The sequence below is a fragment of the Pseudopipra pipra genome, chromosome W, assembly GCF_036250125.1.
Source record: "Pseudopipra pipra isolate bDixPip1 chromosome W, bDixPip1.hap1, whole genome shotgun sequence".
Classification (NCBI taxonomy): Eukaryota; Metazoa; Chordata; class Aves; order Passeriformes; family Pipridae; genus Pseudopipra; species Pseudopipra pipra.
This window is the reverse complement of record NC_087580.1, coordinates 40,770,406-40,798,158: the sequence shown is the minus strand read 5'-3', so window position 1 is coordinate 40,798,158 and position 27,753 is coordinate 40,770,406. Positions and strand designations below refer to the sequence as shown.

Here is a 27,753-nt window from a genome sequence, read left to right as displayed (position 1 = left end):
TCGTGCCTGGCCCGGCCTTGGCTGGGCAGAGAAGGGACAGCCTTTGTGTCCCTGCAGGGCTGGGATTCACTCACTGCCCCGAAGGCCCTCAATGTGTCTGAGAAGCCCTGGGTGGTGCCTGTCACACAACTGCTGGGAATGGGGACGGGGTCCCTGCACAGGCCCTGTGCTGTCCATGGCAGCTGCTGTACTTGTGCTGCAGAGCCCTGGCACCTCCCCTGGCACTACAGGCCCCTCTTTGGCTGTTCAATCCAGGCTCACCTGCCCTCAATTAGGGTCAGCAGTGAAGGGATGTCCATGAGACAACGGCCATTGTACTCCAAGGACATATAGAAAATACCCTGATAAAGAACAGGAGAGAGACCTCTCTCCCTGTGCCACCTGACTCCATTTGGTCACCTAAACACACCTATGGGCTGCCCTGGACAGAAGGAACAGTGACAGGTTCCCCTGTCCTACATGTGGGCCCCTTCTGCCACTGAAGTTGGCCAAAGCAATGTCCCAGCAGCCTCCAAGAAGATCCCACAGCTGCTGCCCTGTCCCTAGGAACTGCTCCATTGGAGCCTGCAGTTCCCAGCAGGAATCTCGGTCACCTCTGGCCCCTCAGAAGGAACCAGGGCTTTGTGTCCCAGCAGGTCACTCCTGGCTTTGGTCTTCATTCATTGCCAGGGGAGCTGGGACAAGGAGTCACCTGCAGGTGCCTGTTTTGGGCCCACTGAAGTGGGGCAGGAGGAATCCCAGCCCATGGGGGTTGTGGAGGGAGCTGAGTGTCCTTCTGGTCCCAGCTCTGCAGAGCCACAAGGAGACACCTCTGTTGACTCAGCTGAGTCCCTTCCCTCAGTGCAGGTGAAGGAGATCCCTCCTGGGCACTGGTTGAGTTTCCTGTCTAATGATGGGACATGAAAAGGGGACTCTTGGACTTAACTCTGTTTGGAGAAATGACAGTGCTGAAAGAAGTGTCTGTGCCCAGGTGAGAGAAGGAACATCATTATTTCCTTCAGCTGTGTGCCAGCAGGTTCCCCTGGAGCCCCAGGGACAGCTGGAGGGAGCCCAGAGGGGCAGAGAAAGGGCTGCCTGAGGCTGTTGCTGTGCTGCTGAGCTGGGCCAGGCTCCTGGCACACAGGGAGCTCCTGGCAACCAAGAAGAGCTTCAAAGAGACAGCTCTGCTGGTGAGCAGCTCCTCTGCACAGCCCAGCAGGGCTGAGGGCACTGCCTGCAGCACCCAGGGCACAGGAGAGAAGGCAGAGAGATGAGAGGCAGCCTGGGCTGGGAGGTGACTGAGCTCTCACCACAGGAGAAACCTTCCCAGGATTTGAAGGAAGAATTCTCTGGCTGTAGGAAAGTTCAGCTTCCCTTCCTGGAGGCATCTCCTAAAGCTGCCACATCCCACAGCTTCTAGGATCTTTCAGCAGCACTCTCCCAGTTGCTGCAGTGCAGGGGAAGTGGCCATATGGCAGAGCAGGGCAGGAGCTGCAGGCAGCAAGGGCAGAGAGGAGAAGGGAGCAGGAGGTTCAAGGGATCCTGGGGTGGGAGGACAGGGCAGAGCTGCTCAGGGCAGGAACCTTGCCAGCCCTTTGCCACGGTCAGGCTCTGTCTGCAGAGCAGTGCAGGTGAGTTCCTGCAAGTGCCTCTCCCAGCTGCCAAATGGCAGCAGTGGCAGGAGCTGTCAGGATGGCTCTGCTGGATTTGCTGGGGTGCAGCAGGAGAAGCTGCTGCAGAGCAGGACTTGCTGCTGCCCCATCAGAAGCCCAGGGCCAGAAGGTTCCCTGTGGCAGGGCTGGCTGTGGGGTGGGAAGGTGGAGGTGCAGCCAGGGGTGCCCATGGCTGTGGGGCAGAGCAGGGTCCTGCCCCCAGGGCTCTGTGTGCTGGGGCAGGGACTCTGCTGCCTGCCAGGGTCAGCTCTCAGCCCGGCCAAGGAGCTGCCACGGTGCTGGGGGAGAAGGTGTGAGTGGAAGGAGTGACCCCTCAGGGCAGGGCAGGGCTGGGCAGGGCCCTTCAGCTGCAGGCTCAGGGCTCCTCACAGCTTCAGCTCCACCTCCTGCCATTTCCAGGGCCCCTTCTCAGGAAGCACATCCCCCCGGAACACCTCCCCCTTCCCACCCACCGCAGGCTGTCTGGGATCTGCTCTGCAGCCCCTGCCCAGGCAGAGCTGCCCCTGGGCACTGGGCTGGGGATGGCTCTGGCAGCACTGGCAGGGAGCTGAGCTGGGCACAGGCAGGGGCTGCTGGCAGGAACAGCTCCTCACCCAGAGACAGGCAGGCAGGGAGAGGCAGCTGCTGCCACAAGTGCTGGGCAGGGGGATGTGGGCCCCTCCCTGCTGTCCCTGTGGCACAGACCCCTTCCCTGAGCAGCTCCTGCCTGGGCTCCTTTCCCAGCCTAAGCAGAGACTGTGCCCTCAGGCCCACGGGGGCTGGGCTGTGCATTGCCCTGCAGCAGCCAGAGCCCAGGCAAGGACAGGGCCCTGATTTCCAGCTGTCTCTCTGTGTCCCTCCTCCCTTGGCAGCACCATTGTGGCATTTCACTGCCATCCCCTGCTGCCTGGGCTCTCCTTGTTCTCACCATCGGGTTTTCTGAGCCACTGTGGGGTTTGGAGGGGGCAGATTCCTGTCCAGACACAAACCCTTTGGGTGCTGCTGTGGGGATGTGTCTGTGGGAGCCAAGTGCCCAAGTGCCCTCCAGGCACCTTCAGGGTCTTCAGCTGTTTGCCTGGGTGTCCTGCAGGGCTGCAGGTGCCCTCCAGAAGGGCACAGCTCTGCCATAGTATCTGTGCTGCACAGGAGCCCCATGGAGAAAACTCCTCAGTGCTAAATCCATGCAAATGCTCTGGGCAGCCGTACTTGGGAGCTGCAATGATCCCTCTGCGTGGCAGTCTGGAAGGAGAAAAGAAGATCTTAATCAGGCATCCTGAGGAAAGGCAACGATTCTCTCAATCTCTTTTTTGAACTGGGATTCCAGAAGTGCCTTGTTTCTTTTTTAAGGGAATTCTTAAGGGTGATCTCCCTTCAGCTCCAAGCTGCCAGCCAGGGGCAGCTGTGAACAGGAGAGATGTTCAGCTCTTGTCTCTGCACCAAGAGACCATCCCTTTGCCTCTCAGGACTCACAAGATTTCACTTGGAGCACATTAGAAATGTCAGAGATTTCAACCATACAAACTCACTCCTGGCAAGAGGAACTGGAACAAAATCAAGTTCCCCAAATCCCTTCCCTCTGTTCTGTGCTTGGGCACACTGTGACCAGCAGTTCTGGAAACACTTTGATGCATCACAAGTGCATTTAATTGGAGGTCACTCTGTGCTCCAAGTTGCCTCTCACTGCACAGCAAGAAGGATTCCTCGGGAGCCCATTCCAGGGTCCCTGCTCTCAGTGCCCCCTTCAGCCAGCAAAACCCAGAGCTCAGGGAGAGGGATGCAGAGATCTTCCTGAAAAGAGGTCCTGAATATTGAATTGCTATGAGACATGCAAGATGTTTTGCTGATTGAATCTGGCCTAATTCAGTTCTGCCTTTTTTCTCCTCAACAGAAAACAATAAGCTGAGACAGCAAATGTCCAACAGCAGCTCCCTCACCCAGTTCCTCCTCCTGGCATTCGCAGACAGGCGGGAGCTGCAGCTCCTGCACTTCTGGCTCTTCCTGGCCATCTCCCTGGCTGCCCTCCTGGCCAACGGCCTCATCCTCAGCGCTGTAGCCTGTGACCACCACCTGCACACCCCCATGGGCTTCTTCCTGCTCAACCTCTCCCTCACAGACCTGGGCTGCATCTGCACCACTGTCCCCAAAGCCATGCACAATTCCCTCCATAACACCACAACCATCTCCTATGCAGGATGTGCTGCACAGGTTTTTCTCCTCATATTCTTATTTGCAGCAGAGTTTTCCCTCCTCATCATCATGTGCTACGACCGCTACGTTGCCATCTGCAAACCCCTGCACTACGGGACCCTCCTGGGCAGCAGAGCTTGTGCCCACATGGCAGCAGCTGCCTGGGCCACAGCATTTCTCTATTCTCTGTTGCACACAGCCAATACATTTTCTCTGCCCCTGTGCCAGGGCAATGCCCTGGACCAGTTCTTCTGTGAACTCCCACACATCCTCAAGCTCTCCTGCACACAATCAGGCTACCTCAGGGAACTTGGGCTTATTGTGGTTAGTTTCTTTTTAATATTTGGTTGTTTCATTTTCATTGTTTTCTCCTATGTGCAGATCTTCAGGGCTGTGCTGAGGATCCCCTCTCAGCAGGGACGGCACAAAGCCTTTTCCATGTGCCTCCCTCACCTGGCCGTGCTCTCCCTGTTTATCAGCACCTTATTCTTTGCCTATCTTAAGCCCCCCTCCATCTCCTCCCCATCCCTGGATCTGGTGGTGTCAGTTTTATACTCGGTGGTTCCTCCAACACTGAACCCCTTCATCTACAGCCTGAGGAACCAAGAGATCAAGGATGCCCTGAGGAAACTCATAACTGGGTGTTTTTCAGAAGCAACAAACTTTCTTTCTTCTGCATGTTATGTACCTCATTAAAGGCCAGTCCTGTTATGGACTTCATTAACGGCCCACCATACCTTCTCTATTTTTTACTTCTGATTGGAGTGTTATTTTTGTGAGAATTTGTTCACACCAAAAAATCTGTATATCTATGAAGATATAAATAAAGATATATATATCTCTTTATATAGCTATAAACACCATTTTCAATTCAGTGTTTGCCTTTCTAGCCTGGCCCACAGGCTGTACAAATTGGGAATTTTATTCGCTGTCTGCTTAAACCAAATAAAGAACACTGCATTGACTTGTTTGCCTGACATCTTTCCTCTCTGACTTCTCTGCAGCTGCAGGGTCGGTGCCTCTGTGCAGAGTTGGGCCAGAAAAGAGTCCCAGCAGAGCAGCGCTGTCAGGGAGCAGCAGCCCTTCTCCTGCCTGGCCTCCTCTCCCTTCCCTTCCACACTGTCCTGCAGAGCCCTGTGTTCCTGGAGGCCTCAGTGCTCTGGCAGTCGGTCCCAGTCCTGCTGCAGGACTGTCCAGGGACTGCAGGCAGGGACAGCCACGGGCACTGCTGGCACAGAGCTGACCTCTGCAGCAGCACTGCCATCCTGCAGGGGCATCTCCTCAGGCCAGGGCCTCAAAGCTTCAATCTGCTTTCCACTTTGCTCTCCAGGATGTGCCCAACACAACGCCCTGCAGAGGAAAACAGCAGTGACCAGCACAAGGGTGGGAGTGCTCAGGGTGGGGGCACCCAGCAGTGCCCTGGCACAGCCAGCGCCGCTCCCAGCACTGGCCTCTCACCCCAGGCCATTGGGCTTGTTCTTCCCTCCAAGGAGGGACATCAAATGACCAGCTCAGGAGTCCATGTTTGCACTGCATGCACAAGACATGCCCATGTGTCACGGCTTGGGGCTGGGGGGTGGAAGGCTTAGACAAAGTTGATGGCAGAAGCCGTCTCGTTGAGCTACGAGGGGCAGAAAGGACCCCCTTGCTTTCTAAATTCCTTCTCAGAGAGGAGCCTGGCTGTGGCTGGATCCAATCTCAGGCTCAGATTTTGGTTTTGACTGAAGGAATTCTAGAGGTGTGATTCAATCACTTTGTCCTGCAGGTTTTAGGGATGGCAAATCAGAAATATTTCAATAAAATTAATTTATTTATTATGACAAATGAACAGAAAATTGATCAGACAAGTGAATAGATGAAAGACCTTAAACAGAATTATTTCCTGCACAGTATAAAAGCCAAAAACTCCTAGTAGTATAGTGTAAGATAGGACAGTGGAGTCTATCAAAGTCATTCTATTAAAGCAATTGGATCAAAGCCAGCAAAAAGAAACAATCCTGAAGCAGAGATTGAGGTAACTCATCACACAACGACAGGGGGTAGTTCTCTCTCTTTCACTTAACCCCTGGGGAGTGACCATGAAAAGCTGTCCCTGCTTCATGGCAGAAGCTCCAGACATTTCAAAGAAGTCTGTGGAAGAATCTGCCACATGACAGTTGGATGGGGCTTTTATAGTTATCAAGGGTTTGACTGCCAGACATATTTGCAGGCCAGGGAGCAGCTTATCTGTCAAATCCTGCTTCAGAAAGCAGGATGTGTGTTTAAAGTTTCATGAAGCATTTTGGGTTTAGCATAATTCAACATTAAACACAGCACCTTGACACCAGCAGTAACTCATCACAGAGAGTGTGCATTGTTTGCAATCTCTGACAATTTTTTAGGTATTATCAGAGCAGAGCATCCTGCCAGAAATGGCCCCTTGATTCCATGAGGTTGCAAAAGCTCTCAGGGTTCCTTTGGTTCCATGAGGCCCTGCAGTGTCACAATGGCCCCTTGATTCTAGGATGTTCCAAAACATCCCAGGGTTCCCCTGGCTCCAAGAGGCTCCCCCGTGTCCCACCGGCCCCTGGATTCCAGGAGACCCTGCAGTGTCCCAATGGCCACTCGGTTCCATGAGCCACAGCGGCTGCCGCCAGCGTCTGTGCCCGGAGCCGCCGCTCCCACGGGGCTGCCGCACTCACCGCCGGGGTTGCCGCTCGCAAATTGACACATTGTCAATAACCCATCCAGCTGAGTGGGATGGGTGTAAGAGCTCGGGAACATAGGATAATCAGTCATGCCCTGAAAACGTTGGAATGTTCTCTACCTGACTCGTAACCCAAATGGAACAGTTTGGATACAATTCCCAAACAGTTTGGAAACTCCAGTCATTCCTGACACCAGGATGGAAATTCAGCAGATCACTAAAGCCAGTCACCTTGTGAGCCCACAACCAGCAGGGCTGAGGGAGGCCCTGGCAGCTCCCCAGCACCTCCCTCTCAGTGGGACACCTCTGGCAGCCTCTCCCAGCTCGGGAACCCTCCAGTTTGTGACACTCCAAAGACCGTCGCTGGTGCCCAGGACAATTCTGATCCCCCTCAACAAACACTCCTCCAGCTGTGACCCTTGTCTGTTGGCAAACACAAAGGGATTTGGGGGAGTGTTTCCTTGACAACAAGAAGAATTTGGGAGAGGGACCTTTCCACACCCAGCTATTGATGTGTCCACACATCTCTGCCTGGGTGTGCGTGTGAATTGACTGTGGTGGGAATGTTGTTATTGTGAATCTAGAATTCAGTCACTGTTAAAATTGTAGCAAATGCTATTGAATTGCTTGAAAACTGCTCAACTGGTCAATGATTAAGTGCTATTAATCTCTTTTTCCCCCTTTGTCTTTGGATCAAAATCCTTTCTGCCCTGACCCTCATGCATCCCAAGTCTCTATGTAAATCATTCCTTTTCATTAAAAAATATGTATTTTTCGTGATGTCCACTTTAAAATCTTCCTCCTTAGCTAAATTACAAAACAACTCCAATTAGTTGTACAAGTCTTGATGACTTGAAGACAATTAAAGGAAGGGAAATAATTTGTTTTTCTCTGTTTTAATGGGTCCCACAGTGTTTGGAGTTGCATCAGCTGTCAGTTCAAGATTGGCCATGTCAGAACGGGTGAGAATGGGGGGTGAGGAGCAAGATTGATCATCCAGGGTCAGTGTGGATCTCCTGAGGAGACACTCAGCATCAAGATCACTTGGAGAACACCTCTGTCACCTCTTCTCTGAACTACAAAATCATCCATCATCGAATTAAAACAAAAAAATTACAAACTTCAAAGACTTGTTACAAAATTGCCTTGAAGACAATTAAAGGAAGACAAAGAGATCCTGAGGGATTTCTGGAATTTAATGAGCCCCACGGTGTGTTTGCAGCCCAGCCCATGATCCTGAGGTACTGAGAGAAGATTGAAGCAGCTGCTGAAGAAGTCAGAAGCCAAACTCCAAGTGCCTTGAAGCATTGCTGGGCCCCACTGAGGGCAGGCACTGACAAAGCCTCCCCAGGGACTCCTTGGAGCAGCTCCTTGGAGGCCAGGAGTGCAGGCAGACAAAGGCTCTGGGCAGGCCCCTGCAATGCTGAGCAAAGCCTGCCTTGGTTTTGTGGAGCACAAAGGCCAAGGCCTGAGCCCCAGGCCCTGGCCCAGCAGATCCTGTCCCTCCCGGCTGGCTCAGGGCTGTTTGGGGGGCACTGGGATGGGAGGGGGAGGAACAACAAAGGCCCAAAACTGGGCAACCCCTGCCAGGCTCCTGAGGGAGGGGCGAGGCAGAACCCAAGGGCAGAACCTGCCAGGAAAGTTGGTTGTGGTGGCCTGAGTGGCAGAGGCAGCTGCCAGAGGCAAGGGGACAAAGGCCTGGGTGCCTTTGGGCCTTGCAGCCCTGCCAGAGCCCTTGGCCATCTCTCCTGCAGGCTGTCCTGGCCTGGCCCTGCTGCTGCTCTGGCCTTGCAGGCTGCACACACCCCTCCTGCTTTCCCACCCCCCTCCCAGCAGCATTTCTAGACCCTCCCTGATGTCTCTGCACCACCTCTGGCTGTTCCCTGGAACACAAAGCCATGGGCTGATCCTAACTCCCTCTGGGTGACCTCTTGCAGCACAAGGGTCCCTGTTGAGTGATATTTCTTTTTCCTCACCTTCAATCCCAACCTTCCATGCTCCTCTTTGTGGAGATTTCATTCTATTTCCAATATGGAGAAAAGCTCCATCCTGTCAGATCTCCTCTAGACCCTCTCCAGTTCTTCCTCATTCCTCCAGAATGGGGAACCTCACAGACAGACAGACCAGTCCAGATGTGGTGACCCCAGGGCTGAGTCCAGGGGGGTGACAACTCCCTTGTCTGGGTGCCCACACTCCCCCTAGGGCAGCCCCCCGTTCAGTTGGCCTTAAATCAAGGGGCCATTCTGATTCTTTGTAGGGTCACAGAATCAAGTGGCACCGTGACACTGCAGGGCCTCATGGAACCAAAGGAATGCAGGGACACTGTGGAATGTCATGGAACCAAGGGCCCATTGTGACAAGGGCCCATTCCATGACTCTTTGGAACAAAAGGAACTCTGAGACATCTCAGAACCCTGTGGAACCAAGGGGCCATAGTGACACTGTAGAGTCTCATGGCACCCACTGTGCCTCCCCAGAACTCCATGGAATCAAGCAGAGCCGCTGTCTCCCCCCCGCTGCTCCGCTTGGACACCTCTGGTGTCAGCGTGTTCTTGGGCAGCACAACTGATCTCGGACCAGAGAGTTTCCCACATTTTGCTTTGTCCTCTCTTTCCCCTGGTTTTGTTTTTTGTTCTTTGTTCATTCAGGGGGAAAACGGGGAAGGGAGGCACGTGTTTATCCCTGGTTTTATCTGTTTACAAAAGGGAGTTGGGTTGGGGGGGAGAGAGGAGGCAATTTCTCTCTCTGCTGTTGCTTTGAACTCTACTGACATGAAATATAGCAGCAAAACCAGCAATACCAACAGAAAACTCTTATTTTGTCACTTATACCTCCTTGTATTTTGTCTCCCTGTAGTGGTGGGGAATAAAAGAGAAGTGAATTAATTTTATTGGAGTTCCCACCCCAAAATGTGTCTTTAAACCAGGACAGGTTGCTCAAGGGCTCCCTGAAATTTGGCATCATCCACAAAGGACTGGAAAATACATTTTGTCCCATTGTACAGAGAGATAATAAAGATGTCCTATAGTGGTGTTCAAGGGCTGCTCACTGAGGGATTTCACCAGTACGTTGCTGCCAAGAGGACTTTGTACCATGGATTTGATTTGACACTCTTCATTCAGCCAACTTCCCACCCACCACATCTTCCACTTCTTCAGTCCAGCTGTCACCAGTCTGGCCATAAGGAGACAACAGGACAACATGTCAAGTCATGTCAAGATCCTCTTCTATTCCCTCCCACAGGGGTTCTGCAATCCCTGCCTTGTCCTTCCCATGCCTGGCAATGGCTGCAGGAGGACTTGCCCTATCCCCTTCCCAGCCTGAGCTGGAAGTCTCCCAACCCTCCTTGCTGCCCTGTTTGCAGACTGGTTCCATGTCTGCCTTTGCCAAGGCCCCAGGAAGCTCTGGGACGGCTCTGGCCTTTGCGAGGGTTTGGGAGAGGTCTCCCAGTGACACTGCCCAGCCTTCTCAATAGCCCTGACACCAAAATTTTTCCATATCCCACACTTCCAGAGGAGTGCCCAGGACACAACACAAGTTGTCCTGGTGGTTCTGGAGAATTAAAAGGGATTTCTCCCAGGAGGCCAACCCCTCCAATTGGATTTGAGTGCAGCTGAAAGGTTTCCTCAACATTTTCCCCAGTGCCTCCCTGCCCTGAAGGTTTCTGGCCATCAGGCTGGAGCTGAGGGGATTGGGCAGGTGCCTGAGGAGGGGGTAGAACAAGGGCTGTGTCCAACTGTGCCAGGAGGGCTGTGCTGGGCAAGGATGAGAAGGCTGCAGAAAACAGTGGCACTGGGGAGGTGAGAGGAGCAGCTGGAGAGACCTTGTGCCTGCCCACGCTGGGCAGGAGCTGCCCCAGGATGGCAGCTCTGAAGCACTCACAGGATGTCCCTGTGAACAGGAGGGGAAGACTGGATCTGAAAATGAAACCTGGAAAGCAGAGAGCAGGAGTGTCATGGTGACACTGCAGGAGAGTTCCAGCCCTGGAGCATAGTCACAGAAGAAGTGACCCAGTACATTCCCCGCCCTCAGAAGATCCCACAGTATCCTGGAGATGCTGTAAGGGAGCCCAGCTCTGCTTCACAAGTTCCCAGGGCCTGTCCCTGCCTGTGCTCCAAGGGCTTCCAGCCCACAGGACTGTGCTCAGAGAGCACTCAGGCCTTACAGCGAGAAAGGGGCTCAGGAGGACAGTGTGGAAGTGGCAAGAGAGCAGCTCTGCAAAGACCAAGTCCTGCTGCTCCCTGGCAGTGCTGCTGGGCTGGGATTATTGTCCCCTTCCCGTTTGGAAATACACCCTGTCCTGCAGTGTGCTGTCCTTTAGGAACATCTGAGAAGAAGGGTCTTGGACAAAGAAGGCACTGCAGGGTTCTTTATTTTGTTTAAATACTCAGCCAGTACAATTCATCATTTATACATCTCTGGGTCAAATTCAATGGGTAGACATGAAATTAGAAGGCAGATGCATAGTAATATTTCATTGCACAGAAAATTATTGCAAGAACAACCTGATGACCTCCACGACAAACCTGAGCAGGAAGGCTGGTCCATTAAGGAGTCCCATTCTGAATGCTACACATCAGAAACCTGGCACATAATTGCTCCTGAAAAGCATCGAGTGATTGTTTTTCTTATGGCATCCTTGACCTCCTGGTTCCTGAGGCTGTAGATGAGGGGTTCAGTGCTGGAGGCACCACCGAGTACAGAACTGATAGTGCCAGATCCAGGGATGGGGAGGAGATGGAGGGGGGTTTGAGGTGGGATAACAGGACAGTGCTGACAAACAGGGAGACCACGGTCAGGTGAGGGAGGCACATGGAAAAGGCTTTGTGCCGTCCCTGCTGAGAGGGGATCCTCAGCACAGCCCTGAAGATCTGCACATAGGAGAAAACAATGAAAATGAAACAACCAAACACGAAACAGGCACTAACCATAAGAAGCCGAATTTCCCTGAGGTAGCCTGAATGTGAGCAGGAGAGCTTGAGGATGTGTGGGATTTCACAGAAGAACTGGCCCAGGGCATTGCCCTGGCACAGGGGCAGGGAAAATGTATTGGCTGTGTGCAACAGAGCATCGAGAAAGCCAGTGGCCCAGGCAGCTGCTGCCATGTGGGCACAAGCTCTGCTGCCCAGGAGGGTCCTGTAGTGCAGGGGTTTGCAGATGGCAACGTAGCGGTCGTAGCACATGATGATGAGGAGACAATACTCTGCTGCCATGAAGAACAGAAAGAAAAAGGCCTGTGCAGCACATTCTGTGTAGGAGATGGTTGTGGTGTCCCAGAGGGAATTGTGCATGGCTTTGGGGACAGTGGTGCAGATGCAGCCCAGGTCTGTGAGGGAGAGGTTGAGCAGGAAGAAGCCCATGGGGGTGTGCAGGTGGTGGTCCCAGGCTACGGCGCTGAGGATGAGGCCGTTGGCCAGGAGGGCAGCCAGGGAGATGGCCAGGAAGAGCCAGAAGTGCAGGAGCTGCAGCTCCCGCCTGTCTGCGACTGCCAGCAGGAGGAACTGGGGCATGGAGCTGCTGTTGGACATTTGCTGTTCCTTAGGACAGGGTCTGTTCAGAAAAAGAAAGCACAGGGAACAATTAAGACAACCCCCTCTCAGCAAAGCCAGTGCAGTTTTCAGGGAAATCCCCTCCAAGTCAAGGCATTTCTTTTCTCTGGTTTGTGCTCTCTGAGAGTGCTGTGAGGAGCAGGAGCTCTGGTCATGTGCTGCCAAGGACTCAGCTTTACTCTGCTGCAGTGCAGACATGGAGCTGGTTTGTGACAGCTCTCATGATCATAGGGGATGTCACATGGAACCCAGCTTTGATGGAAAAGTTCAATTCCTGGACTGTTGTCTTGGAGCAATTTGGGCTGCAGAAGGGAGGTACAGTGTGTCTTTAAAATAATTTTGACTGGGTTTTTTGGTTACAGTCATAACACCTGGGGGCATTTTCTTAGGCAAATTTTTCTGATGACAAATCTGAAGAGTGCTGAGAGAGGACAGGCAGAAGGGCTGTGCTCTCCCTTGCTTATTGCAGAGCCAGGAGAGCTGCAGTGCCTCTCAGCCTGTTTCCCATCTGCCCTGCACTTTCCCTTGGGCTGCCTTGAAGATGACTACACACACAGATTCATCTTTAAAAACCCCACCAAGATCTGTGCTGAGAGCAGGGCAGCGCTGCTTGAAAGGGCAGCTCTGTGAAGTGTCCCCTGTGCCAGCCCAGAGGTGCAGCTGTGCTGGACAGAGCAGGACAGGAGCCCTCCTGCAGAGAAACCAAGGGCTGGGACAGGAGAGTGCCCACCCCCAAGGGAAGGCTCAGCACTGCCCAGGATCCTGTACTCATTTCTGACACTGCCTGAAAGATTCATCTCCGAGAGTAAAAGAGTTGGAATTTCAGTGCAGCCTCCTGAACTGAGAGAACAATGTCTCTGCTACAATGCCTAAACAGGAAACATCCATCAGGACTAACTCCTTTCCTGTAGCCCCTGTCTTTTGTGAGCTTTGCAAAAAAATCTGCATTAAATATCCTGTAGTGGTGTGGAGCTGTGAGCAGGTCTGACCCTGAAATAGTGAGACATGGAAAAGATTCTCCCTCAGCTGCCAGGTTTGCTCCTTGCCCACAGCCCTTCTGCCCCAGCCCTGGGAGCAGCTCCCCGGGCCGGCTGAGAGCTGCCCCTGGCAGGCAGCAGAGTCCCTGCCCAGCACAGCGCCCTGGGCTGCAGGACCCTGCTCTGCCCCACAGCCCTGGGCACCCCTGGCTGCACCCCTGGCTTCACAGCTCTTCCAAAGTGCCCCAAAACAGCCCCCTGCTCACCCATCCCATCAGCTGGGGCTGGGCCAGCTTTAGGAGATGCCTCCAGGAGCTGCCCCTGCACTGCCCTGCAGCCACAGACTCACCATGTGCAGTCCTGCCAAGGTTCCTCCTGCAGGGAGCTCTCAGCCCTCCTGCCAGTGCTGAGCCCCTTGAAGCTCTGTGTGTGCCCTGCTGGTGTCCCTGAGCTGCCCTGGCAGTGCCCTCAGCCCTGCTGGGCTGTGCAGAGGAGCTGCTCACCAGCAGAGCTGTCTCTTTGAAGCTCTTCTTGGTTGCCAGGAGCTCCCTGTGTGCCAGGAGCCCGGCCCAGCTCAGCAGCACAGCAACAGCCCCAGGCATTTCATGGTCCTCAGCGGGTTTGTCATTGTTTACATGAGACTCAGTCCCTGAGAGTACATTCAAACAACTTCTAAGGAATCAAAGTGAGATTGAAACACTAAAGTTTCTTGTAGTTCTAATGAATCTCATTGAGGGACACAACTGAGAACGTGTCCCCAGATTCCAGTGAGAGCAGAGAAGTGCAGAGAGTGATGACAAGGATGGACAAGCAAGGGAAAGGTGTCTCTGATGCTGAATAAACCTTGACTTGTTTTCTTAATCCAAAGGACCAAGCCCTGATCCCCAGCCCCTGGGAAGGCAGATCCTGTCCCTGCCTCATTCCTCAGGGCTCTTCCTGGGGCACTGGGATGTGGGATGTGCAGTGCCAAGGGCAGGACCATGGGGTGGCACCTGCCAGGCTGCTGAGCAGGGACAAGGAGGCCCTGAGGCCCCAGGGCTGCAAGGGGCACTCCCCTCCTCCTGGCATCAGGGGCACAGACAGCAGCCATGGCCAAAGGCCTGCAGAAGGTGGCTCTGTCAGGGCCTTTCAACTTCTCCCCATCCCTGTCTCCTCTCCAGCCCAGGCTGTCCTACGGCAAAGGTGGTCAAGCAGAGAAGCAGAGCTGGGAGGTGATGTCTGTGTGCAGAGGGATGGAAGCCACCACAATGCCCCTGAGCTTTTTGCTTACAGATGAATTCACTAAGGTGCTCAACAGTTGCCCGACACTTTATTGAAGCTTTACTGAAGTTGACATACTTTGCTTAATGCAATACAGTTTATTATTTCAAAATAACACCCAAAAAAGAGTGCATCTGTGAATAAAGTCACATCTTACCGGGAATTCCTCTCTAAATCTGAGAAACCTGGCAAACAGCCTTAGCTAAAAATACCCAAACCTACATGAGTTGTGCTTTGACTGCTGTGCTTACAGAACATCTGATGGTGGTAAAAGCAGAACTAGGGCTGTCCAGGGCACTCATGTTCTGTGCAGTCTCTGACAGGAACTCATGATGGACTTTGCTGGCCAGAAAGGACACGTCTGCTCTTTCCTGCAGTGTCAAAGTTACCAGGGATGTGTCTTTGAGACTAAAACCTTGCTTTAATGGACTTTGAGACGTAGACCTTGAGGTTTGGTTTGTTCACAGCCTCATTCTGTCCATTCAGCTCCCTCTGTTGGAGGCAATTCCCAGGGAAGGTCACCTCAGTTTTTAAGTTGAAGCCTCAGATTTCACTCTGGAAAACTTGGTCAGTGTGTTGGTGTCTCATGCGTGGGTGTTGTACGTGTTGGATTTCAGTCTCTCACTTGAGGAACAGAAGGTTTCAATAGACCTCAAGTGGCTGAAGCCCTGGGTTTGGCCATCAGGCCTTGTCTTTCACTGCTGAGGTCTTTTAATAGAGCAACAGAGAATTGCAGCAAAAAACTGAAGAGAAAAACTTTGTAAATTTTGTTTCAGAATTGTTGCCTTGAACCTTTGGTCGAGGTTGGGAATGGTTTGTCTCCCTTGGCAGGGAGTGTCAGTACTCTTTGTCATTCTGACATGACTGCCCAGGTCCCTGATTTTATCGTGGCCAAAATACTGGGCTTGGAAACCAAACCAGGAGCTGGTAGATAACAGCAGCTTGAAAAATGGGCTGATGCCTAATTGATGTGACAGAAGGAATGAAAGACTCGAGACAGCTAAGAAAAAAATTGGGCTTTTCAGTGCCTACCTCAGGTTGGGATGACTGCATGTGTCTTAGTGGAGGAAGATGTTTTTGTAACTTTATTGAAACTTGTTAGTAAAATGTGCCTGAATTCCTAAGGAAACAACCACTGTGAAATCTTTAAAAACCAAATGTAGATTTCCAAAGTGTAGAGGTTGCTATTAATATTTTGGCCGTTCTGTGGCATCTTTTTGATGTATGAATAACTCTGAGAACAAGAACATGTTCTTAATTATAATGCATTATCAGGTCTGTTTACTGCTAATTATTTTACAAGGTTGAGAGAAGAGTTTAAGATGAAAGTTGTGGGGTTACTTGCAAAGTTTTTGGTAAAACCAATGCAGTTGAACCTGGTGGGGAAATTTGCCCTTAAATTGGATTTGGCAGATCTCATGAGTGTCTAAGGCAGAGGCCAACCCAACTGGAAAGAGCCTTTCAAGGGTGACTAAGATGTAACTAAATTACCTTTTTGGGAGGTGGGGAAAGCTGATGTCAGGAATTAAATTTCCTTATGTTAAGCTTAGTAAAAATATATTAATATATAAATATTAAAATTATTTTAATGGTCTTATGGGGTTTTCACTGTGCTTAAGTTCGTACTTCTGAGTGTTTGATTGTCACAATAATGGACAGCTTTGTAGTGTTTTGTTTTTTTTTTTATTTTTCATGTTTTGATACTTTGGTCAAGGCATTAACATTAAAAATCATTCAAAATTTTAATTCATCTTCAAACACTGAAATAGATTTGTAATGAGGTTAATGAGAACACTAGGGGGGGGGGAAACCCGAGCCCAAAACCAAAACAACCCCAAAAACTGTTCATTTTTCCATTGTATTTTAAACAAGGAAGTCTGTAGAGCAGCAGAAAACAGGACACGTGGGCAGGTGTGAAAGTCAGACTGGGGCTTGTTGCACTGGTTCCAGTGCTCTTTGCTTCAGTGTAACTAGTCATTTATCGAGGAACAGGGTAGTGGTGAATTTGGCTTTCAGACTAAAATGATGTTAAAGTTACACATATTCAAAAGAATAAACTGATGTTGGAGTGCAGATACTCAAAATCCTGAAGACCTTTTGAAACCTTTTTTGTGTGTCAGTCCTACGGCCGAAGCTCTTCCTGCAGTCGGGGCACTCACAGGGCTTCCCTTAGCAGTGGGTCCGTTGGTGTTTGGTCAAGGTAGAGCTGTGGGTGAAGCTCTTCCCACACCCCCCACACTTGTAGGGCCTCTCCCTGGTGTGGATGCGCTGGTGGGTGACGAGGTGAGCATTCTGCTTGAAGCCCTTCCCGCAGTCGGTGCAGCGGAAGGGCCTCTCATCCGTGTGTGTCCGCTCATGCCTGAGAAGATGAGAGCTGGTCTGAAACTTCTTCCCACATTTCCCACAAGTGTAAGGCTGTTCTCCGGTGTGGATGCGTTGGTGGGCGTGAAGATTGGAGCTGTCACTGAAGCTCTTCCCACATTCCCCACACGTGTAGGGCCGCTCCCCAGTGTGGATGTGCTGGTGGATATGGAGGTGTGAGCTGTTCCTGAAGCTCTTCCCACATTCCCCACACGTGTAGGGTAGTTCCCCAGTGTGGATGTGCTTGTGGGAGTGGAGGGTGGAGCTGTGCCTGAAACTCTTCCCACATTCCCCACACGTGTAGGGACGTTCTCCAGTGTGGATGCACTGGTGGGTGAGGAGGTTGGAGCTGCAGTTGAAGCTCTTCCCACATTCCCCACACTTGTAGGGACGTTCCCCAGTGTGGATGCGCTGGTGGGTGCGTTGAGTGAACCTGTCACTGAAGCCCTTCCCACATTCTCTACATGTGTAGGGCCATTCCCCACTGTGGATGCGCTGGTGTTGGATAAGCTTGGAGCTTTGCCTGAAGCTCTTCCCACATTCCCCACATGGGTAGGGTCGTTCCCCAGTGTGGATGTGCTGGTGGGTGAGGAGGGTGGTGCTCCTCCTGAAGCTCTTCCCACATTCCAAGCACCTGAAGGGCTTCTCCCTGCTGGGAGGTTGCTCATGGACCACCAGGTCAGGGCTCCGCCTCAAGCTCTGGCCGCCTTCCCGGCCCAGGCTGGCTCTTTCCTCCTCAGAGCACCCTGGGATGGCTTTGGAGCCCCTCCTGCGGGGGGATCTCCGGCCCTTTTCCTCCCCGCTGCCTTCCTGCGCCGTGGAGCCCTTCAAAACGGCCTCTCCCACCAGGGTCTCATGGGGGGATTTGTCCTCCGGGCTCTCCGTCCTCAGCTCGGGGCCTGGGGCAGGAAGCAAGAAGGACAGGGAGGGGATTTGCCTCCGGCCCACAGGGAAGGCCAAGGACATCCCCCCAACTCCGGCCCCGGCAGGACGGCGGCGCCAGCGGGGTTGTCCTGCAGCCGGGGCCATGCTCGGCTGACAGAGCCAGCACAACACCCGCCCAAAGGGACACTGACTGCCTCCTCACCTGCCTGGGGGGCCCAAGGCATCTTCCTCTTCCTCGCAGCCTCCTCCTCCATCCACCCAAGCTTTGGGAAGGACAAATCCTGATGGGGGGAAAACAAGGGCTGAGCGCGTTGGCTTGGGGGTTCCTCCTGCCCAAGTCCATCTCTAGAACTCACCGGGCATCCTGTGTCCATAAAAACCTCCAAAACACCAAGATTCAGCCCAGAAAAACCCAAACCTCCAAGATTCAGGCAAAAAACCCCTCAGAAACAGAAAGACAAACCCCCTCACAAACTGTAAAAAGTTAGGATTCAGCCAAAAATACTCCAAAATATCAAGATTTGGCCCAAGAAAATACTATTTAATTAGGATGATGAGGGGATTGAGGTCATTTCATGAGCACTTGATAGAGTTGCTATATATTAATCTAAAGCTCTATTAATGTAGTGTCACTTCAAACTCACCAGGGTTGTTCCTCGAGGTTATCTGGCCCCCTGCCAGTCCGGGGCTGTTTCTCCAAACCACCAAACCACGTGTGCCAAATGCCCTGGTTGGTCAGTGCCGGCTGGGGGAGCGGGCACTCGGTGAGGGGATGAGAAAACTGCACCCGGGGCTGGGCTGAAAGAGGTTTCAGCACCACTTCTGATGGCCCAGGGGCAGCATCTGGCTTCTCCCAAACAGAGATGGCACTTGTTCCTCTGCAGGGAGTCAAGGGCAGGAGGGTGACTCCTGCTGCATGGATGGAGTGGCAGAGGATCCCTTGGGTCCCCAGGATGGATCAGCACTCAGGGATACAAACTGCCCTCGGGATGAGGATGCAGTTGCCAGCACAGATTTCCCGGCAAAGTCTGCAGTGAGCCAAGCTCTGGAGGGAAGATTGTGCCCCATGGATGGGATTGCAGAGGCTCCCTCAGGTCCCCAGCAGGAATCAGCAACCAAGACTATACACAAAAGCCCACCCTGAAGAGTTCTGGGGGAGTGTCCTATAGGGAGGGGACAGTGTCACTCCACCAGGGTGGGGTGGCAAGTGGGAGGCTGCTCCAGGGCTCTGCAAGAGGCCTCGTGCTCTGCTCGGCCCCAGCACTGGCTGGTACCAACACCCCCGGCTGCCCCCGGCCCTGGGCAGCTCTGCTGCCACAGGCTGTGCCCTCACCGTGGCCCTGCAATGGCCCTGCCTGTCCCTCACCCCTGGCCCTGCCCGTGGCCCTGTCCCTTGGCTCTCTCTCTGCCAGCTCAGTGTGGGGCACACGGGCTGGGGGTCCCTCCCAAGCCCCCCGGGCAGCCGGCGTTGGCTGGGGGGATGTGAGGGCTGGGCCTGCTCAGCACAGCCCCGGCCTCGTGCCCAGCGCCTCTTTCCTGACCCACACAGGAGCTTCCCGGCCCCCCCAGGGCTCCCCTGCTGCTGCCTCTGCTCCTGGCCCTGCCTTTGCTGCTCCCTTGGCTGGGGCAGCGGCTGCAGGGGGGGGATGGCAGCAGCTTCAGCTCCACGGCACTTCCTGGGGGGAGCTCAGCCCGGGGGGGACGGGCAGGGACCTGATGGGGATGGACAGGGGCCCAGCAGGGACAGACAGGGACTGCAGGGGAAGGCACAGGGACAACCTGGACCCCCACACTGCCACCGCTGTCTCTGCTCCTCCTTGCAGGCTCCATGGCCAGGCACAGTTTGTGTTCCTGGGTGCCCACCATCTCAGCACTTGGAGATGCTCAAATCAGCGCCCGCAGCTCTGCAGCAAAGCCCCAGCTCACCTGGCACACAGGGGATGGAGACAGCACCTGCTCGGGGATGGGCACCTTCGCCTCTTCCCCACCACGGGGCTCTCCTTCCTCAGCAGCACCTCTGCCTTGCACTTATTCTCAGCCTCACCTCAGGGACAGCTCTGGGTTCACCTCCGCGCCACTTCTCAGCCTCACCTCAGGGCCTGGGCTCAAGGACAGGAACCTGCAGGGAGGGGACATCAGGTGCAAGCTGAGGGCTGCCTGCTTGCACTGGCCTCTGGGCTTCTTTCTCCTTCTACAATCATCCCAGAACTTAGCCTGCTTTTCTAACACCACACATTTACAGACTAACCTTGGAGATAGATATGGACAGACATCTCTATCACCCTGGGGATAGAGCCTCAAGCATGTGCTGCCATAGGAATGGGAATCAGAGAATCACAGAATCAGCTGGGTTGGAAAAGACCTCCGAGATCATCAAGTCCAACCCTGGATCCAACCCCGCCGTGCTTTCCAGACCATGGCACTGAGGCCACATCCACTCTCACCTTCAACACCTCCAGGGACGCTGACTCCACCCCCTCCCTGCCCAGCCCATTCCAAGGCCTGATTACTCTCTCTGTAAAAAATTGCTTCCTAATATCCAACCGAAACCTCCCATGGCACAGCTCAAGACCCAGCCCTCTTGTCCTACTGCTGCTTCCTGGCAGAACAGCCCCACCCCCACCTGGCTCCAACCTCCTGGCAGGGACTTGCAGACAGTCAGGAGGTCTCCCCTGAGCCTCGTCTTCTCCAGCCTCAACACCCCCAGCTCCCTCAGCCTCTCCTCACACCACTTGGGCTCCACTCCCTTCCCCAGCCTCGCTGCTCTTCTCTGCACCTGCTCCAGCCCCTCCAGGGCCCTCCTCAACTCAGGGGCCCAGAGCTGGACACAGCACTCCAGGGGTGGCCTCACCAGCGCTCTGTCCAGCCCAACAATCACATCCCTGCTCCTGCTGACACACTCTTCCTCAGACAGATCCTTCTGCAGAGCCCTCCTGCCTTCCAGCACATGAACACACCCCCAGCTTGGTGTCACCTGCACATTTGCTGATGAAATGCCTGGTTCTGCAGCAGCTGCAGATGCTCAAGGGGCAGCAGGACCAAGTCAGGGGCCTGGAGGGCTTTGGGGTCCAAGAGGGTCTTGGGGGAGATTGGGAGGGGATTTGGGGATTCGGGGTACAAACCAGCACAGACCAGGACAGACCAGGACAGACCAAGACAGACCAGTACCTCCTCACTGCTCCCCAGATCTCTCTTGGAGCTGGGCCACGTTGTCCTGGGACACCTGAGCCCCCCCAGTGGCCTCCCAGTACAGCCCAGTGCCCCCAGTACAGCCCACTGTGTTCCTGTCCCAAGGTGCCGGGTGATCCCTCTTTGGGGGGAGTTGGAAGTGATTTGAGGGGGGGCTGGGGGAGATTTGGGGGGGTGGTTGGATAGGAATTTGGGGGGGTTTGGGGTGCTTTGGGTGCATTTAAGGGAGTTAAAAGGGGTCTTGGGAGGTCAAAGGATCTGTAGGGGGAGGGGATTAAAAGGAAAAGGGGGGTTAGGAGACATTTGGGAGGGGGTTAATGATGTCTAGGGGGAAAGAGGAGGGGCTGCACCATGAGCAGGTGACTCCTGATACCCCCTTGGGGTTCCCAAGACCTTCTTGGTGTCCCTAATTCCACCCTTAACACCCTGAGACCCCCCTGGTGTCTCCAATGTCCCCAGGGCCTCCCCATGGCCATAATTCCCCCCAATTCCACTGTCCCCACACCCCTCCTCATTGTTCCCACTGTCCCCAAACCCCATCCCTGATGTCCCCAACCCTCCATCTCCCTCCAGGAGCCCCGCCTGGACCCTCTGACCATAAAAATGCTCTCTCCCCCCACAGTAACAGAAAGGCCAAGGGCATCTGGGGACACACTGGGGACAGTTGGGGGCCTTTGAGGGGCACTGAGTGATTACTGGGGGATAGTGGGACACACTGGGGGGAACCAGGGGGCACTGGGATGGACTGGGGAGTTACTGGGGGATTACCAGGACACACGGGAGGACACTGGCAGGTTACTGGGCCATACTGGGGGTTACTGGGTGCTCACTGGAGGATCACTGAGCCATACTGAGGGGCAGTGGGAGGTCACTGGGACACACTGGCTGGTCACTGAGGGGGTCACTGGGCCATACTGAGGGCCAGTAGGAGGTCATTGGGATATACTGGGGGCACTGGGATCCCCTTAGTCAGTTCTGCTACATCTTCCCCCTGGACTTTTGGGGGCACCCGCAGGACCCCTCCCCTGGGGGCTGGGAGATCCTCTGAACCCCACTGCTGGGCTTTAGGGGACACCCAGGCCCCCCTTCCTTTGGGGTCTCTGTGTGCTGAGTTTTGGGAGTCTCTGGGGTTCGAGGGGAGAATTGGGATCCCCTTTCCTTGGGGTTGGTTTGCTGGGCTGGCAGAGGTGCTGTGGTGGGATGAGAAATGGCATCATAGGAGTTTTAGTTCGCCGTGGCCAGGCAGGACTGACACGGAGACGCCCCAAAATCCTCTCAAAACCCCTGAAATCCTCTCAGAAATCCACCCCTGGACCCATTGAAACCTTGTCAAAGACACCCCAAATCCCCTCAGAGACCTCATCTCCCCGCCAGGACCCCCTAAACCCTCTCAGTGACCTGCAAAACCCACCTGGGACCCCCCAAGCCCTTTCAGGGACCCCAAAAACTCCTTCAGAGACCCTCAAAACCGCCTGTGACTCCCTAAATCCCCCTAGAAACCTTCAATACTGCTTCAAAGACCCTCCCCAACGCCCCCCAGAACCTCCCAATTCCCTCGGAGACTCCAAAACTCCCTCAGGGATTCCCAAACCCCTTCAGGGACCTTTAACCTCCCCCCTAAGTCCCTTCGTGACACCAAAGCTCCTCAGAGCCCCCCAAAACCTCCTCAGGGACCCCTAAAAGCCCCTAAGGGACCGCAAAACCACAGAACAGCAGAAGAGCTTTCTGTAAAGGAAGGGAGCAAAGAACCTGAGAAGGAGGAGACCAAGGAAAAACTGAAGCAAAGCAATAAAATCATCCTGGCCCTTGCAGTTTTTTCCTGACCTTTTTCTCACTTTTCCTTTTCTTAGGATTCTTTTTTTGGTTCGGTGGTTTTGAATTTTTTTCTCCGAGGGACTTTTTCGGCAATCGAATCACCCTTCCGGGTTCTTGGGAGGCCTCCGGGCCCCGCGGCCCCCGAGAGAGTCCTCCGAACCTCCCAACCCCCCGCGCTAAAGCCTCCCGAGCCCTCCAGCCTTTCCACCCACAGCCGCGCTCCCCGCAGCCCCCGAGGGGATCCCCAGACCCCGCTCTCCCGCACCCCCCGCCTGCACTCAGAGCTCACCGACCGACCCGCCGCCATCACCGATTCCCGGCAGCCAACGCGGCAGGGGCGGGGGCGGGGCTGCGGGGGCGTGGCCGCGCGCTGATTGGCTGCGGCGGCGTTCTCTGAACGCGGTGCGCGCGCAGCCGGGAATCGGTGATGGCGGCGGGGCCTGCGGTTCGATCTGAGTGCTGTGAGTCCCCCCGGGGGGGGGCTCGGGAGGGTTTAGCGGGGGGGTTCGGGGATTCCCGAGGAGGTTTTGAGGGGTCCCTGAGGGAGTTCGGTGTCCTGAGGGGACTCAGGGGGTGGTTGAAGGTTCCTGAAGGGGTTTGGGGGTCTCTGAGGGGGTTTTGGTTTCTGAGGAGATTTGGGGGGTGCCAGGTGGGGTTTAGGGGTCTCTGAGGAGGTTTGGAGGTCCTGGTGGGACCTTTTAGGCAGTTTTGGGGGTCTCTAGGGGGTTTACGGGGTCTTAGACAGTTTTGAGGGTCTCTGAGGGGGATTGGGGGGTCCCTAAAGGGGACTGGGGGGTCCCAGGTGGGTTTTGCGGGTCACTGAGAGGGTTTTAGAGGGTGGTGGGGAGGGACGAGGTCTCTGAGGGCATTTGAGGGGACCTTGAGAAGGTTTTGATGTGTCGAGGGGGGGCTTTCAGGGGTTTTGAGGGCATTTTGGGGGGTTCCCTAAAGCCCAGCAGTGGGTCCAGGGGGTCCCCCAGCCTCAAAGAGGAGGGGTCCTAGGGATGGCCCCCAAAATCCGGGGAGGGAAATGTACTACATCCGGGTAAGGGGATCCCTAGACCCCAGTATATCCCAGTGACTTTCCAGTGACCCCTTCAGTAACCAGCCAGTGTGTCCCAGTGACCTCCCACTGCCCCCCAGGATGGCCCAGTGATCTTCCAGTGAGCACCCAGTAACCCCCAGTATGGCCCAGTAACCTGCCAGTGTCTCCCCGTGTGTCCTGGTAATCCCCCAGTAACTCCCCAGTCCCTCCCAGTGCCCTCCCAGTGTCCCTCAGTTACCCCCAGTGTGTCCTGGTAATCCCCCAGTAATCACCCAGTGCCCTGCAAAGCCCCCCAACTGTCCCCAATGTTTCCCCAGATGCCCTGGGTCTTTCTGTGAGTGTGTGTGGGGGGGCTGTTTTTGTGGTCAGAGGGTCCAGGGGGGGTCTCCTGGGGTGAGATGGAGTGTTGGGGACATCAGGGATGGGTTTGGGGACAGTGGGGAGGGGTTTGTGGACAGTGGAATTGGGGGTGCCTAGGGGGGAATTAGGGCTATGGGAAGTCCCTGGGAACATTGGAGACACCAGGGGGGTCTTGGGGTGTCAAGGGAGGAACTGGGGACACCCAGAGGGTCTTGGGGACACCAGGGGGGGTCTTAGGACTCACCTGCTCTTGGTGCAGCCCCTCCTCTGCCCGCCCAGGCCCCATTAACCTCCCCCAAATGTCTCCTAACCTCCATTTTCCCTTTAATCCCCTCCCCCCATAGGTACCTCTGACCCCCCAATGTCCCCAAGACCTCTTTTAACTTCCCTAAAGGCACTCAAAACCCCCAAATCCCCATCCAAACTCCTCAGATCCCCCCAAATCTCCCACAGCCCCCCCTCAAATCACTTCCAACCCCCCTCAAAGAGGGATCACCCAGCACCCTGGGACAGGAACACAGTGGGCTGTACTGGGGGCACTGGGCTGTACTGGGAGGGCACTGGGGGGGGTTCAGGTGTCCCAGGACAAGGTGGCCCTGCTCCAGGAGAGATCTGGGAAGCAGTGAGGAGGTACTGGTCTGTCCTGGTCTGTCCTGGTCTGTACTGATCTGTACTGGTTTGTACCCCCAATCCCCAAAACCCCTCCTCAGCTCCCCCAGGACCCTCCCGGACCCCAAAGCCCCCCAGGCCCCCTTCAGGCCCCCGACTTTGTCCTGCTGCCCCTTGAGCATCTCCAGCTCCTGCAGAACCAGGCATTTCTTTGCTCCCCACAGGGTCCTTCCCACACCCAGAATGGAATCTGGAGGCAGCAGGATGTGCACAGTGCTCCCATTTCCTGCAGTGCAAAGGGGCTTCAGGGAATGATTCCCCTGCTCTTGCAAATCTGCCAAAACCTGCAGGGGCACAGAAGGGGGAGCTTCAGGAATTTGCTGGCCTTGGGAGTGGAGCTCACAAGGTGTTGAGAGGAACATATCCCTCAAATACAATATCTCTGCATACACAATATCTGTCTGGACAGACAGATAAAGCAATAATCAGATATATTCTGTATCATATATATGGCACATATTCTATAGAATCCATCCTTAGCTATTGTATGATAGATCTATAAGATATTACAAATAATAAGCAATAATAAGGCAAGTGTCCTTCTTAGGGACACACACTTCAGAAGGGAACTTGCACTTGACCCCCCCCTCTCTTCAGCTTCGAGCCACCTGGTGCCACAGAGGGGGACAGAGCTCCTGTGGAACATTCTATTCCATTGACACAGAGCAAGGAATAAACCCAAACTATTGCCTGGGCTTGTTCCCTGGGGGTCTCTGCAGCAGCAAGCACAGCCCCACACTGACTGCTCTGGGCTGTGCAGGCATTTGTGCTTCTGCCTGTCTCACACACACACAAAACAGTCTGGTTAGTGCTGCCCTCAGGAAACACCCTGAGCCTTGGTCCAGCTAAAGCCATGGAATTTGTCTTTGTTTCCCTTGGGTTCAGGGTCAGGCTGTGCCTGTGTCCATCCCAGAGGCTCAGAAAAGCATTTCTCCCATCCCACTGCAATCTGCTGCTGCAGACAGGACCCAAGCACTGGTGGCACTGGGAGTGAACAGCAGAGTGTTTCCAGGGGCTCTCTGAAGGAACACAAGTGTCCAAAGAAACCAGCACAAGTGTCCACAGAAGTCCCAGTCCTTCATCCCTGAATGAGCTTGTTCAGCCCAGGAAAAACTGTCTAAGTTTTATTTCCATGGAAGGAGGTTTTTCCCACTTAAATGTGGGTTTAGTTCCAAACCAGTTTCTTCATTTCCTCCTCCCAATTTCCCTGAAGGACATTGACAGGGACCATGGACACTGAGAGGGATCAGAGAGTTTGTCCCTTGGCCATACAGCTCCTGCTGTTTGGCAGCACAGGAGAGGTTAATTAAAGCCCAGGCTCCAATCCCAGGGCACCCATTGGATCAGCACTTGGGGATACAAACTGACCTTGGGCTCAGGATGCAGCTGCGAGCAGAGATTTCCCTGCAAAGTCTGCAGTGACTCAAGCTCTGGAGAGGAGATTGTGCCCCATGGATGGGATTGCAGAGGCTCTCTCAGGTTCCCAGAATGAATCATCACTCTCTGCAAGTCCCTGCCAGGAGGTTTAGGTTAGATACTGGGAAGCAATTTTTTCCCAGGAGAGTAATCAGGCCTTGGAATGGGCTGGGCAGGGAGGGGGTGGAGTCAGCATCCCTGGAGGTGTTGAAGGTGAGAGTGGATGTGGCTTCAGTGCCATGGTCTGGGAAGCACGGCGGGGTTGGATCCAGGGTTGGACTTGATGATCTCGGAGGTCTTTTCCAACCCAGCTGATTCTGTGATTCTCTGATTCCCATTCCTGTGGCAGCACATGCTTGAGGCTCTATCCCCAGGGTGATAGAGATGTCTGTCCATATCTATCTCCGAGGTTAGTCTGTAAATGTGTGGTGTTAGAAATCCAGGCTGTTCTGGGATGGTTGTAGAAGGAGAAAGAAGCCCAGAGGCCAGTGCAAGCAGGCAGCCCTCAGCTTGCACCTGATGTCCCCTCCCTGCAGGTTCCTGTCCTTGAGCCCAGGCCCTGAGGTGAGGCTGAGAAGTGGCGCGGAGGTGAGCCCAGAGCTGTCCCTGAGGTGAGGCTGAGAATAAGTGCAAGGCAGAGGTGCTGCTGAGGAAGGAGAGCCCTGTGGTGGGGAAGAGGCGAAGGTGCCCATCCCCGAGAAGGTGCTGTGTCCATCCCCTGTGTGCCAGGTGAGCTGGGGCTTTGCTGCAGAGCTGCGGGCGCTGATTTGAGCGTCTCCAAGTGCTGAGATGGTGGGCACCCAGGAACACAAACTGTGCCTGGCCACGGAGCCTGCAAGGAGGAGCAGAGACAGCGGTGTCAGTGTGTTGGGCCAGGTTGTCCCTGTGCCTTCCCCTGCAGTCCCTGTCTGTCCCTGCTGGGCCCCTGTCCATCCCCATCAGGTCCCTGCCCGTCCCCCCGGGCTGAGCTCCCCCCAGGAAGTGCCGTGGAGCTGAAGCTGCTGCCATCCCCCCCTGCAGCCACTGCCCCAGCCAAGGGAGCAGCAAAGGCAGGGCCAGGAGCAGAGGCAGCAGCAGGGGAGCCCTGGGGGGTCAGGAAGCTCTTGTGTGGGTCAGGAAAGAGGCGCTGGGCACGAGGCCGGGGCTGTGCTGAGCAGGCCCAGCCCTCACATCCCCCCAGCCAACGCCGGCTGCCCGGGGGGCTTGGGAGGGACCCCCAGCCCGTGTGCCCCACACTGAGGTGGCCGAGAGAGAGCCAAGGGACAGGGTATTCTATCCTCCATTTTGTTTCAGTCTCTACCTTCTGCCCTTCCTGCCGCTGTCGGGTGAGCAGAGCGGCCACCATGGGAAAGGGGCGAGAAAAGCGAAAAAAGCAGGTGGGACCCCCAAAGGGAGCATGAGTCACCCCCAAAGGGAGCTGGGTGGAGCCGGGGATTGGGGGGCCGATGGGAAAAGGCCGGGAGAGGGGTGCTAATGGGAGGGGGGAGAACAGGAGCGGGGTTTCCATGGGGGAGCATTGGTGTCCCTATGCCTTGAGCCCTGGAAAGCGGGGGAGGCTGGAGAGAAGGGGGAGCTGCAAGAGCTCCAAGAGCTTGGAGAGGGGGGAGCTCGGGCCCCCTGTGCTGAGCCAGCAGTCCGGACCGTGCTGTTGTTCCAAATTGCCCCGGTCAGGCTGAACCCAGAGCCCGCCCACGTGTCAGGGGGCCCGATCCGCTCCCTGCTC

General features: G+C 54.7%; 3 protein-coding genes across 3 annotated transcripts in view; 1 reads left to right on the top strand and 2 right to left on the bottom strand.

Annotated features, from left to right (window-relative positions):
* LOC135405395 (zinc finger protein 239-like) overlaps positions 1-27,753 on the bottom strand; it is a 669,637-nt gene that overhangs the window by 140,973 nt on the left and 500,911 nt on the right. The gene's annotated exons all lie outside the window — the stretch shown is intronic.
* LOC135405038 (olfactory receptor 14A16-like) lies at positions 3,543-4,514 on the top strand. Its single transcript, XM_064639757.1, has one exon. The coding sequence runs from the start codon at positions 3,543-3,545 to the stop codon at positions 4,512-4,514; it is 972 nt and encodes a 323-aa protein (XP_064495827.1).
* LOC135405037 (zinc finger protein 239-like) lies at positions 16,309-24,231 on the bottom strand. The gene is made up of 2 exons (XM_064639756.1): positions 24,190-24,231; positions 16,309-17,383 (listed from the first exon to the last, which is right to left on the bottom strand). Exons 1-2 carry the CDS (start codon positions 24,229-24,231, stop codon positions 16,460-16,462), a joined length of 966 nt encoding a protein of 321 aa, XP_064495826.1. The 3' UTR covers positions 16,309-16,459.

What these genes read in the sequence shown, in the direction of transcription:
- LOC135405038 (XM_064639757.1), top strand. Translation starts at nt 3,543, where the DNA reads ATGTCCAACAGCAGCTCCCTCACCCAGTTCCTCCTCCTGGCATTCGCA.
- LOC135405037 (XM_064639756.1), bottom strand. Translation starts at nt 24,231, where the DNA reads ATGGGGCCTGGGCGGGCAGAGGAGGGGCTGCACCAAGAGCAG. An exon ending in AGGGGCTGCACCAAGAGCAG is followed by an intron (nt 17,384 to 24,189) that starts GTGAGTCCTAAG and finishes TGCTCTGAGGAG; the next exon opens with GAAAGAGCCAGCCTGGGCCG.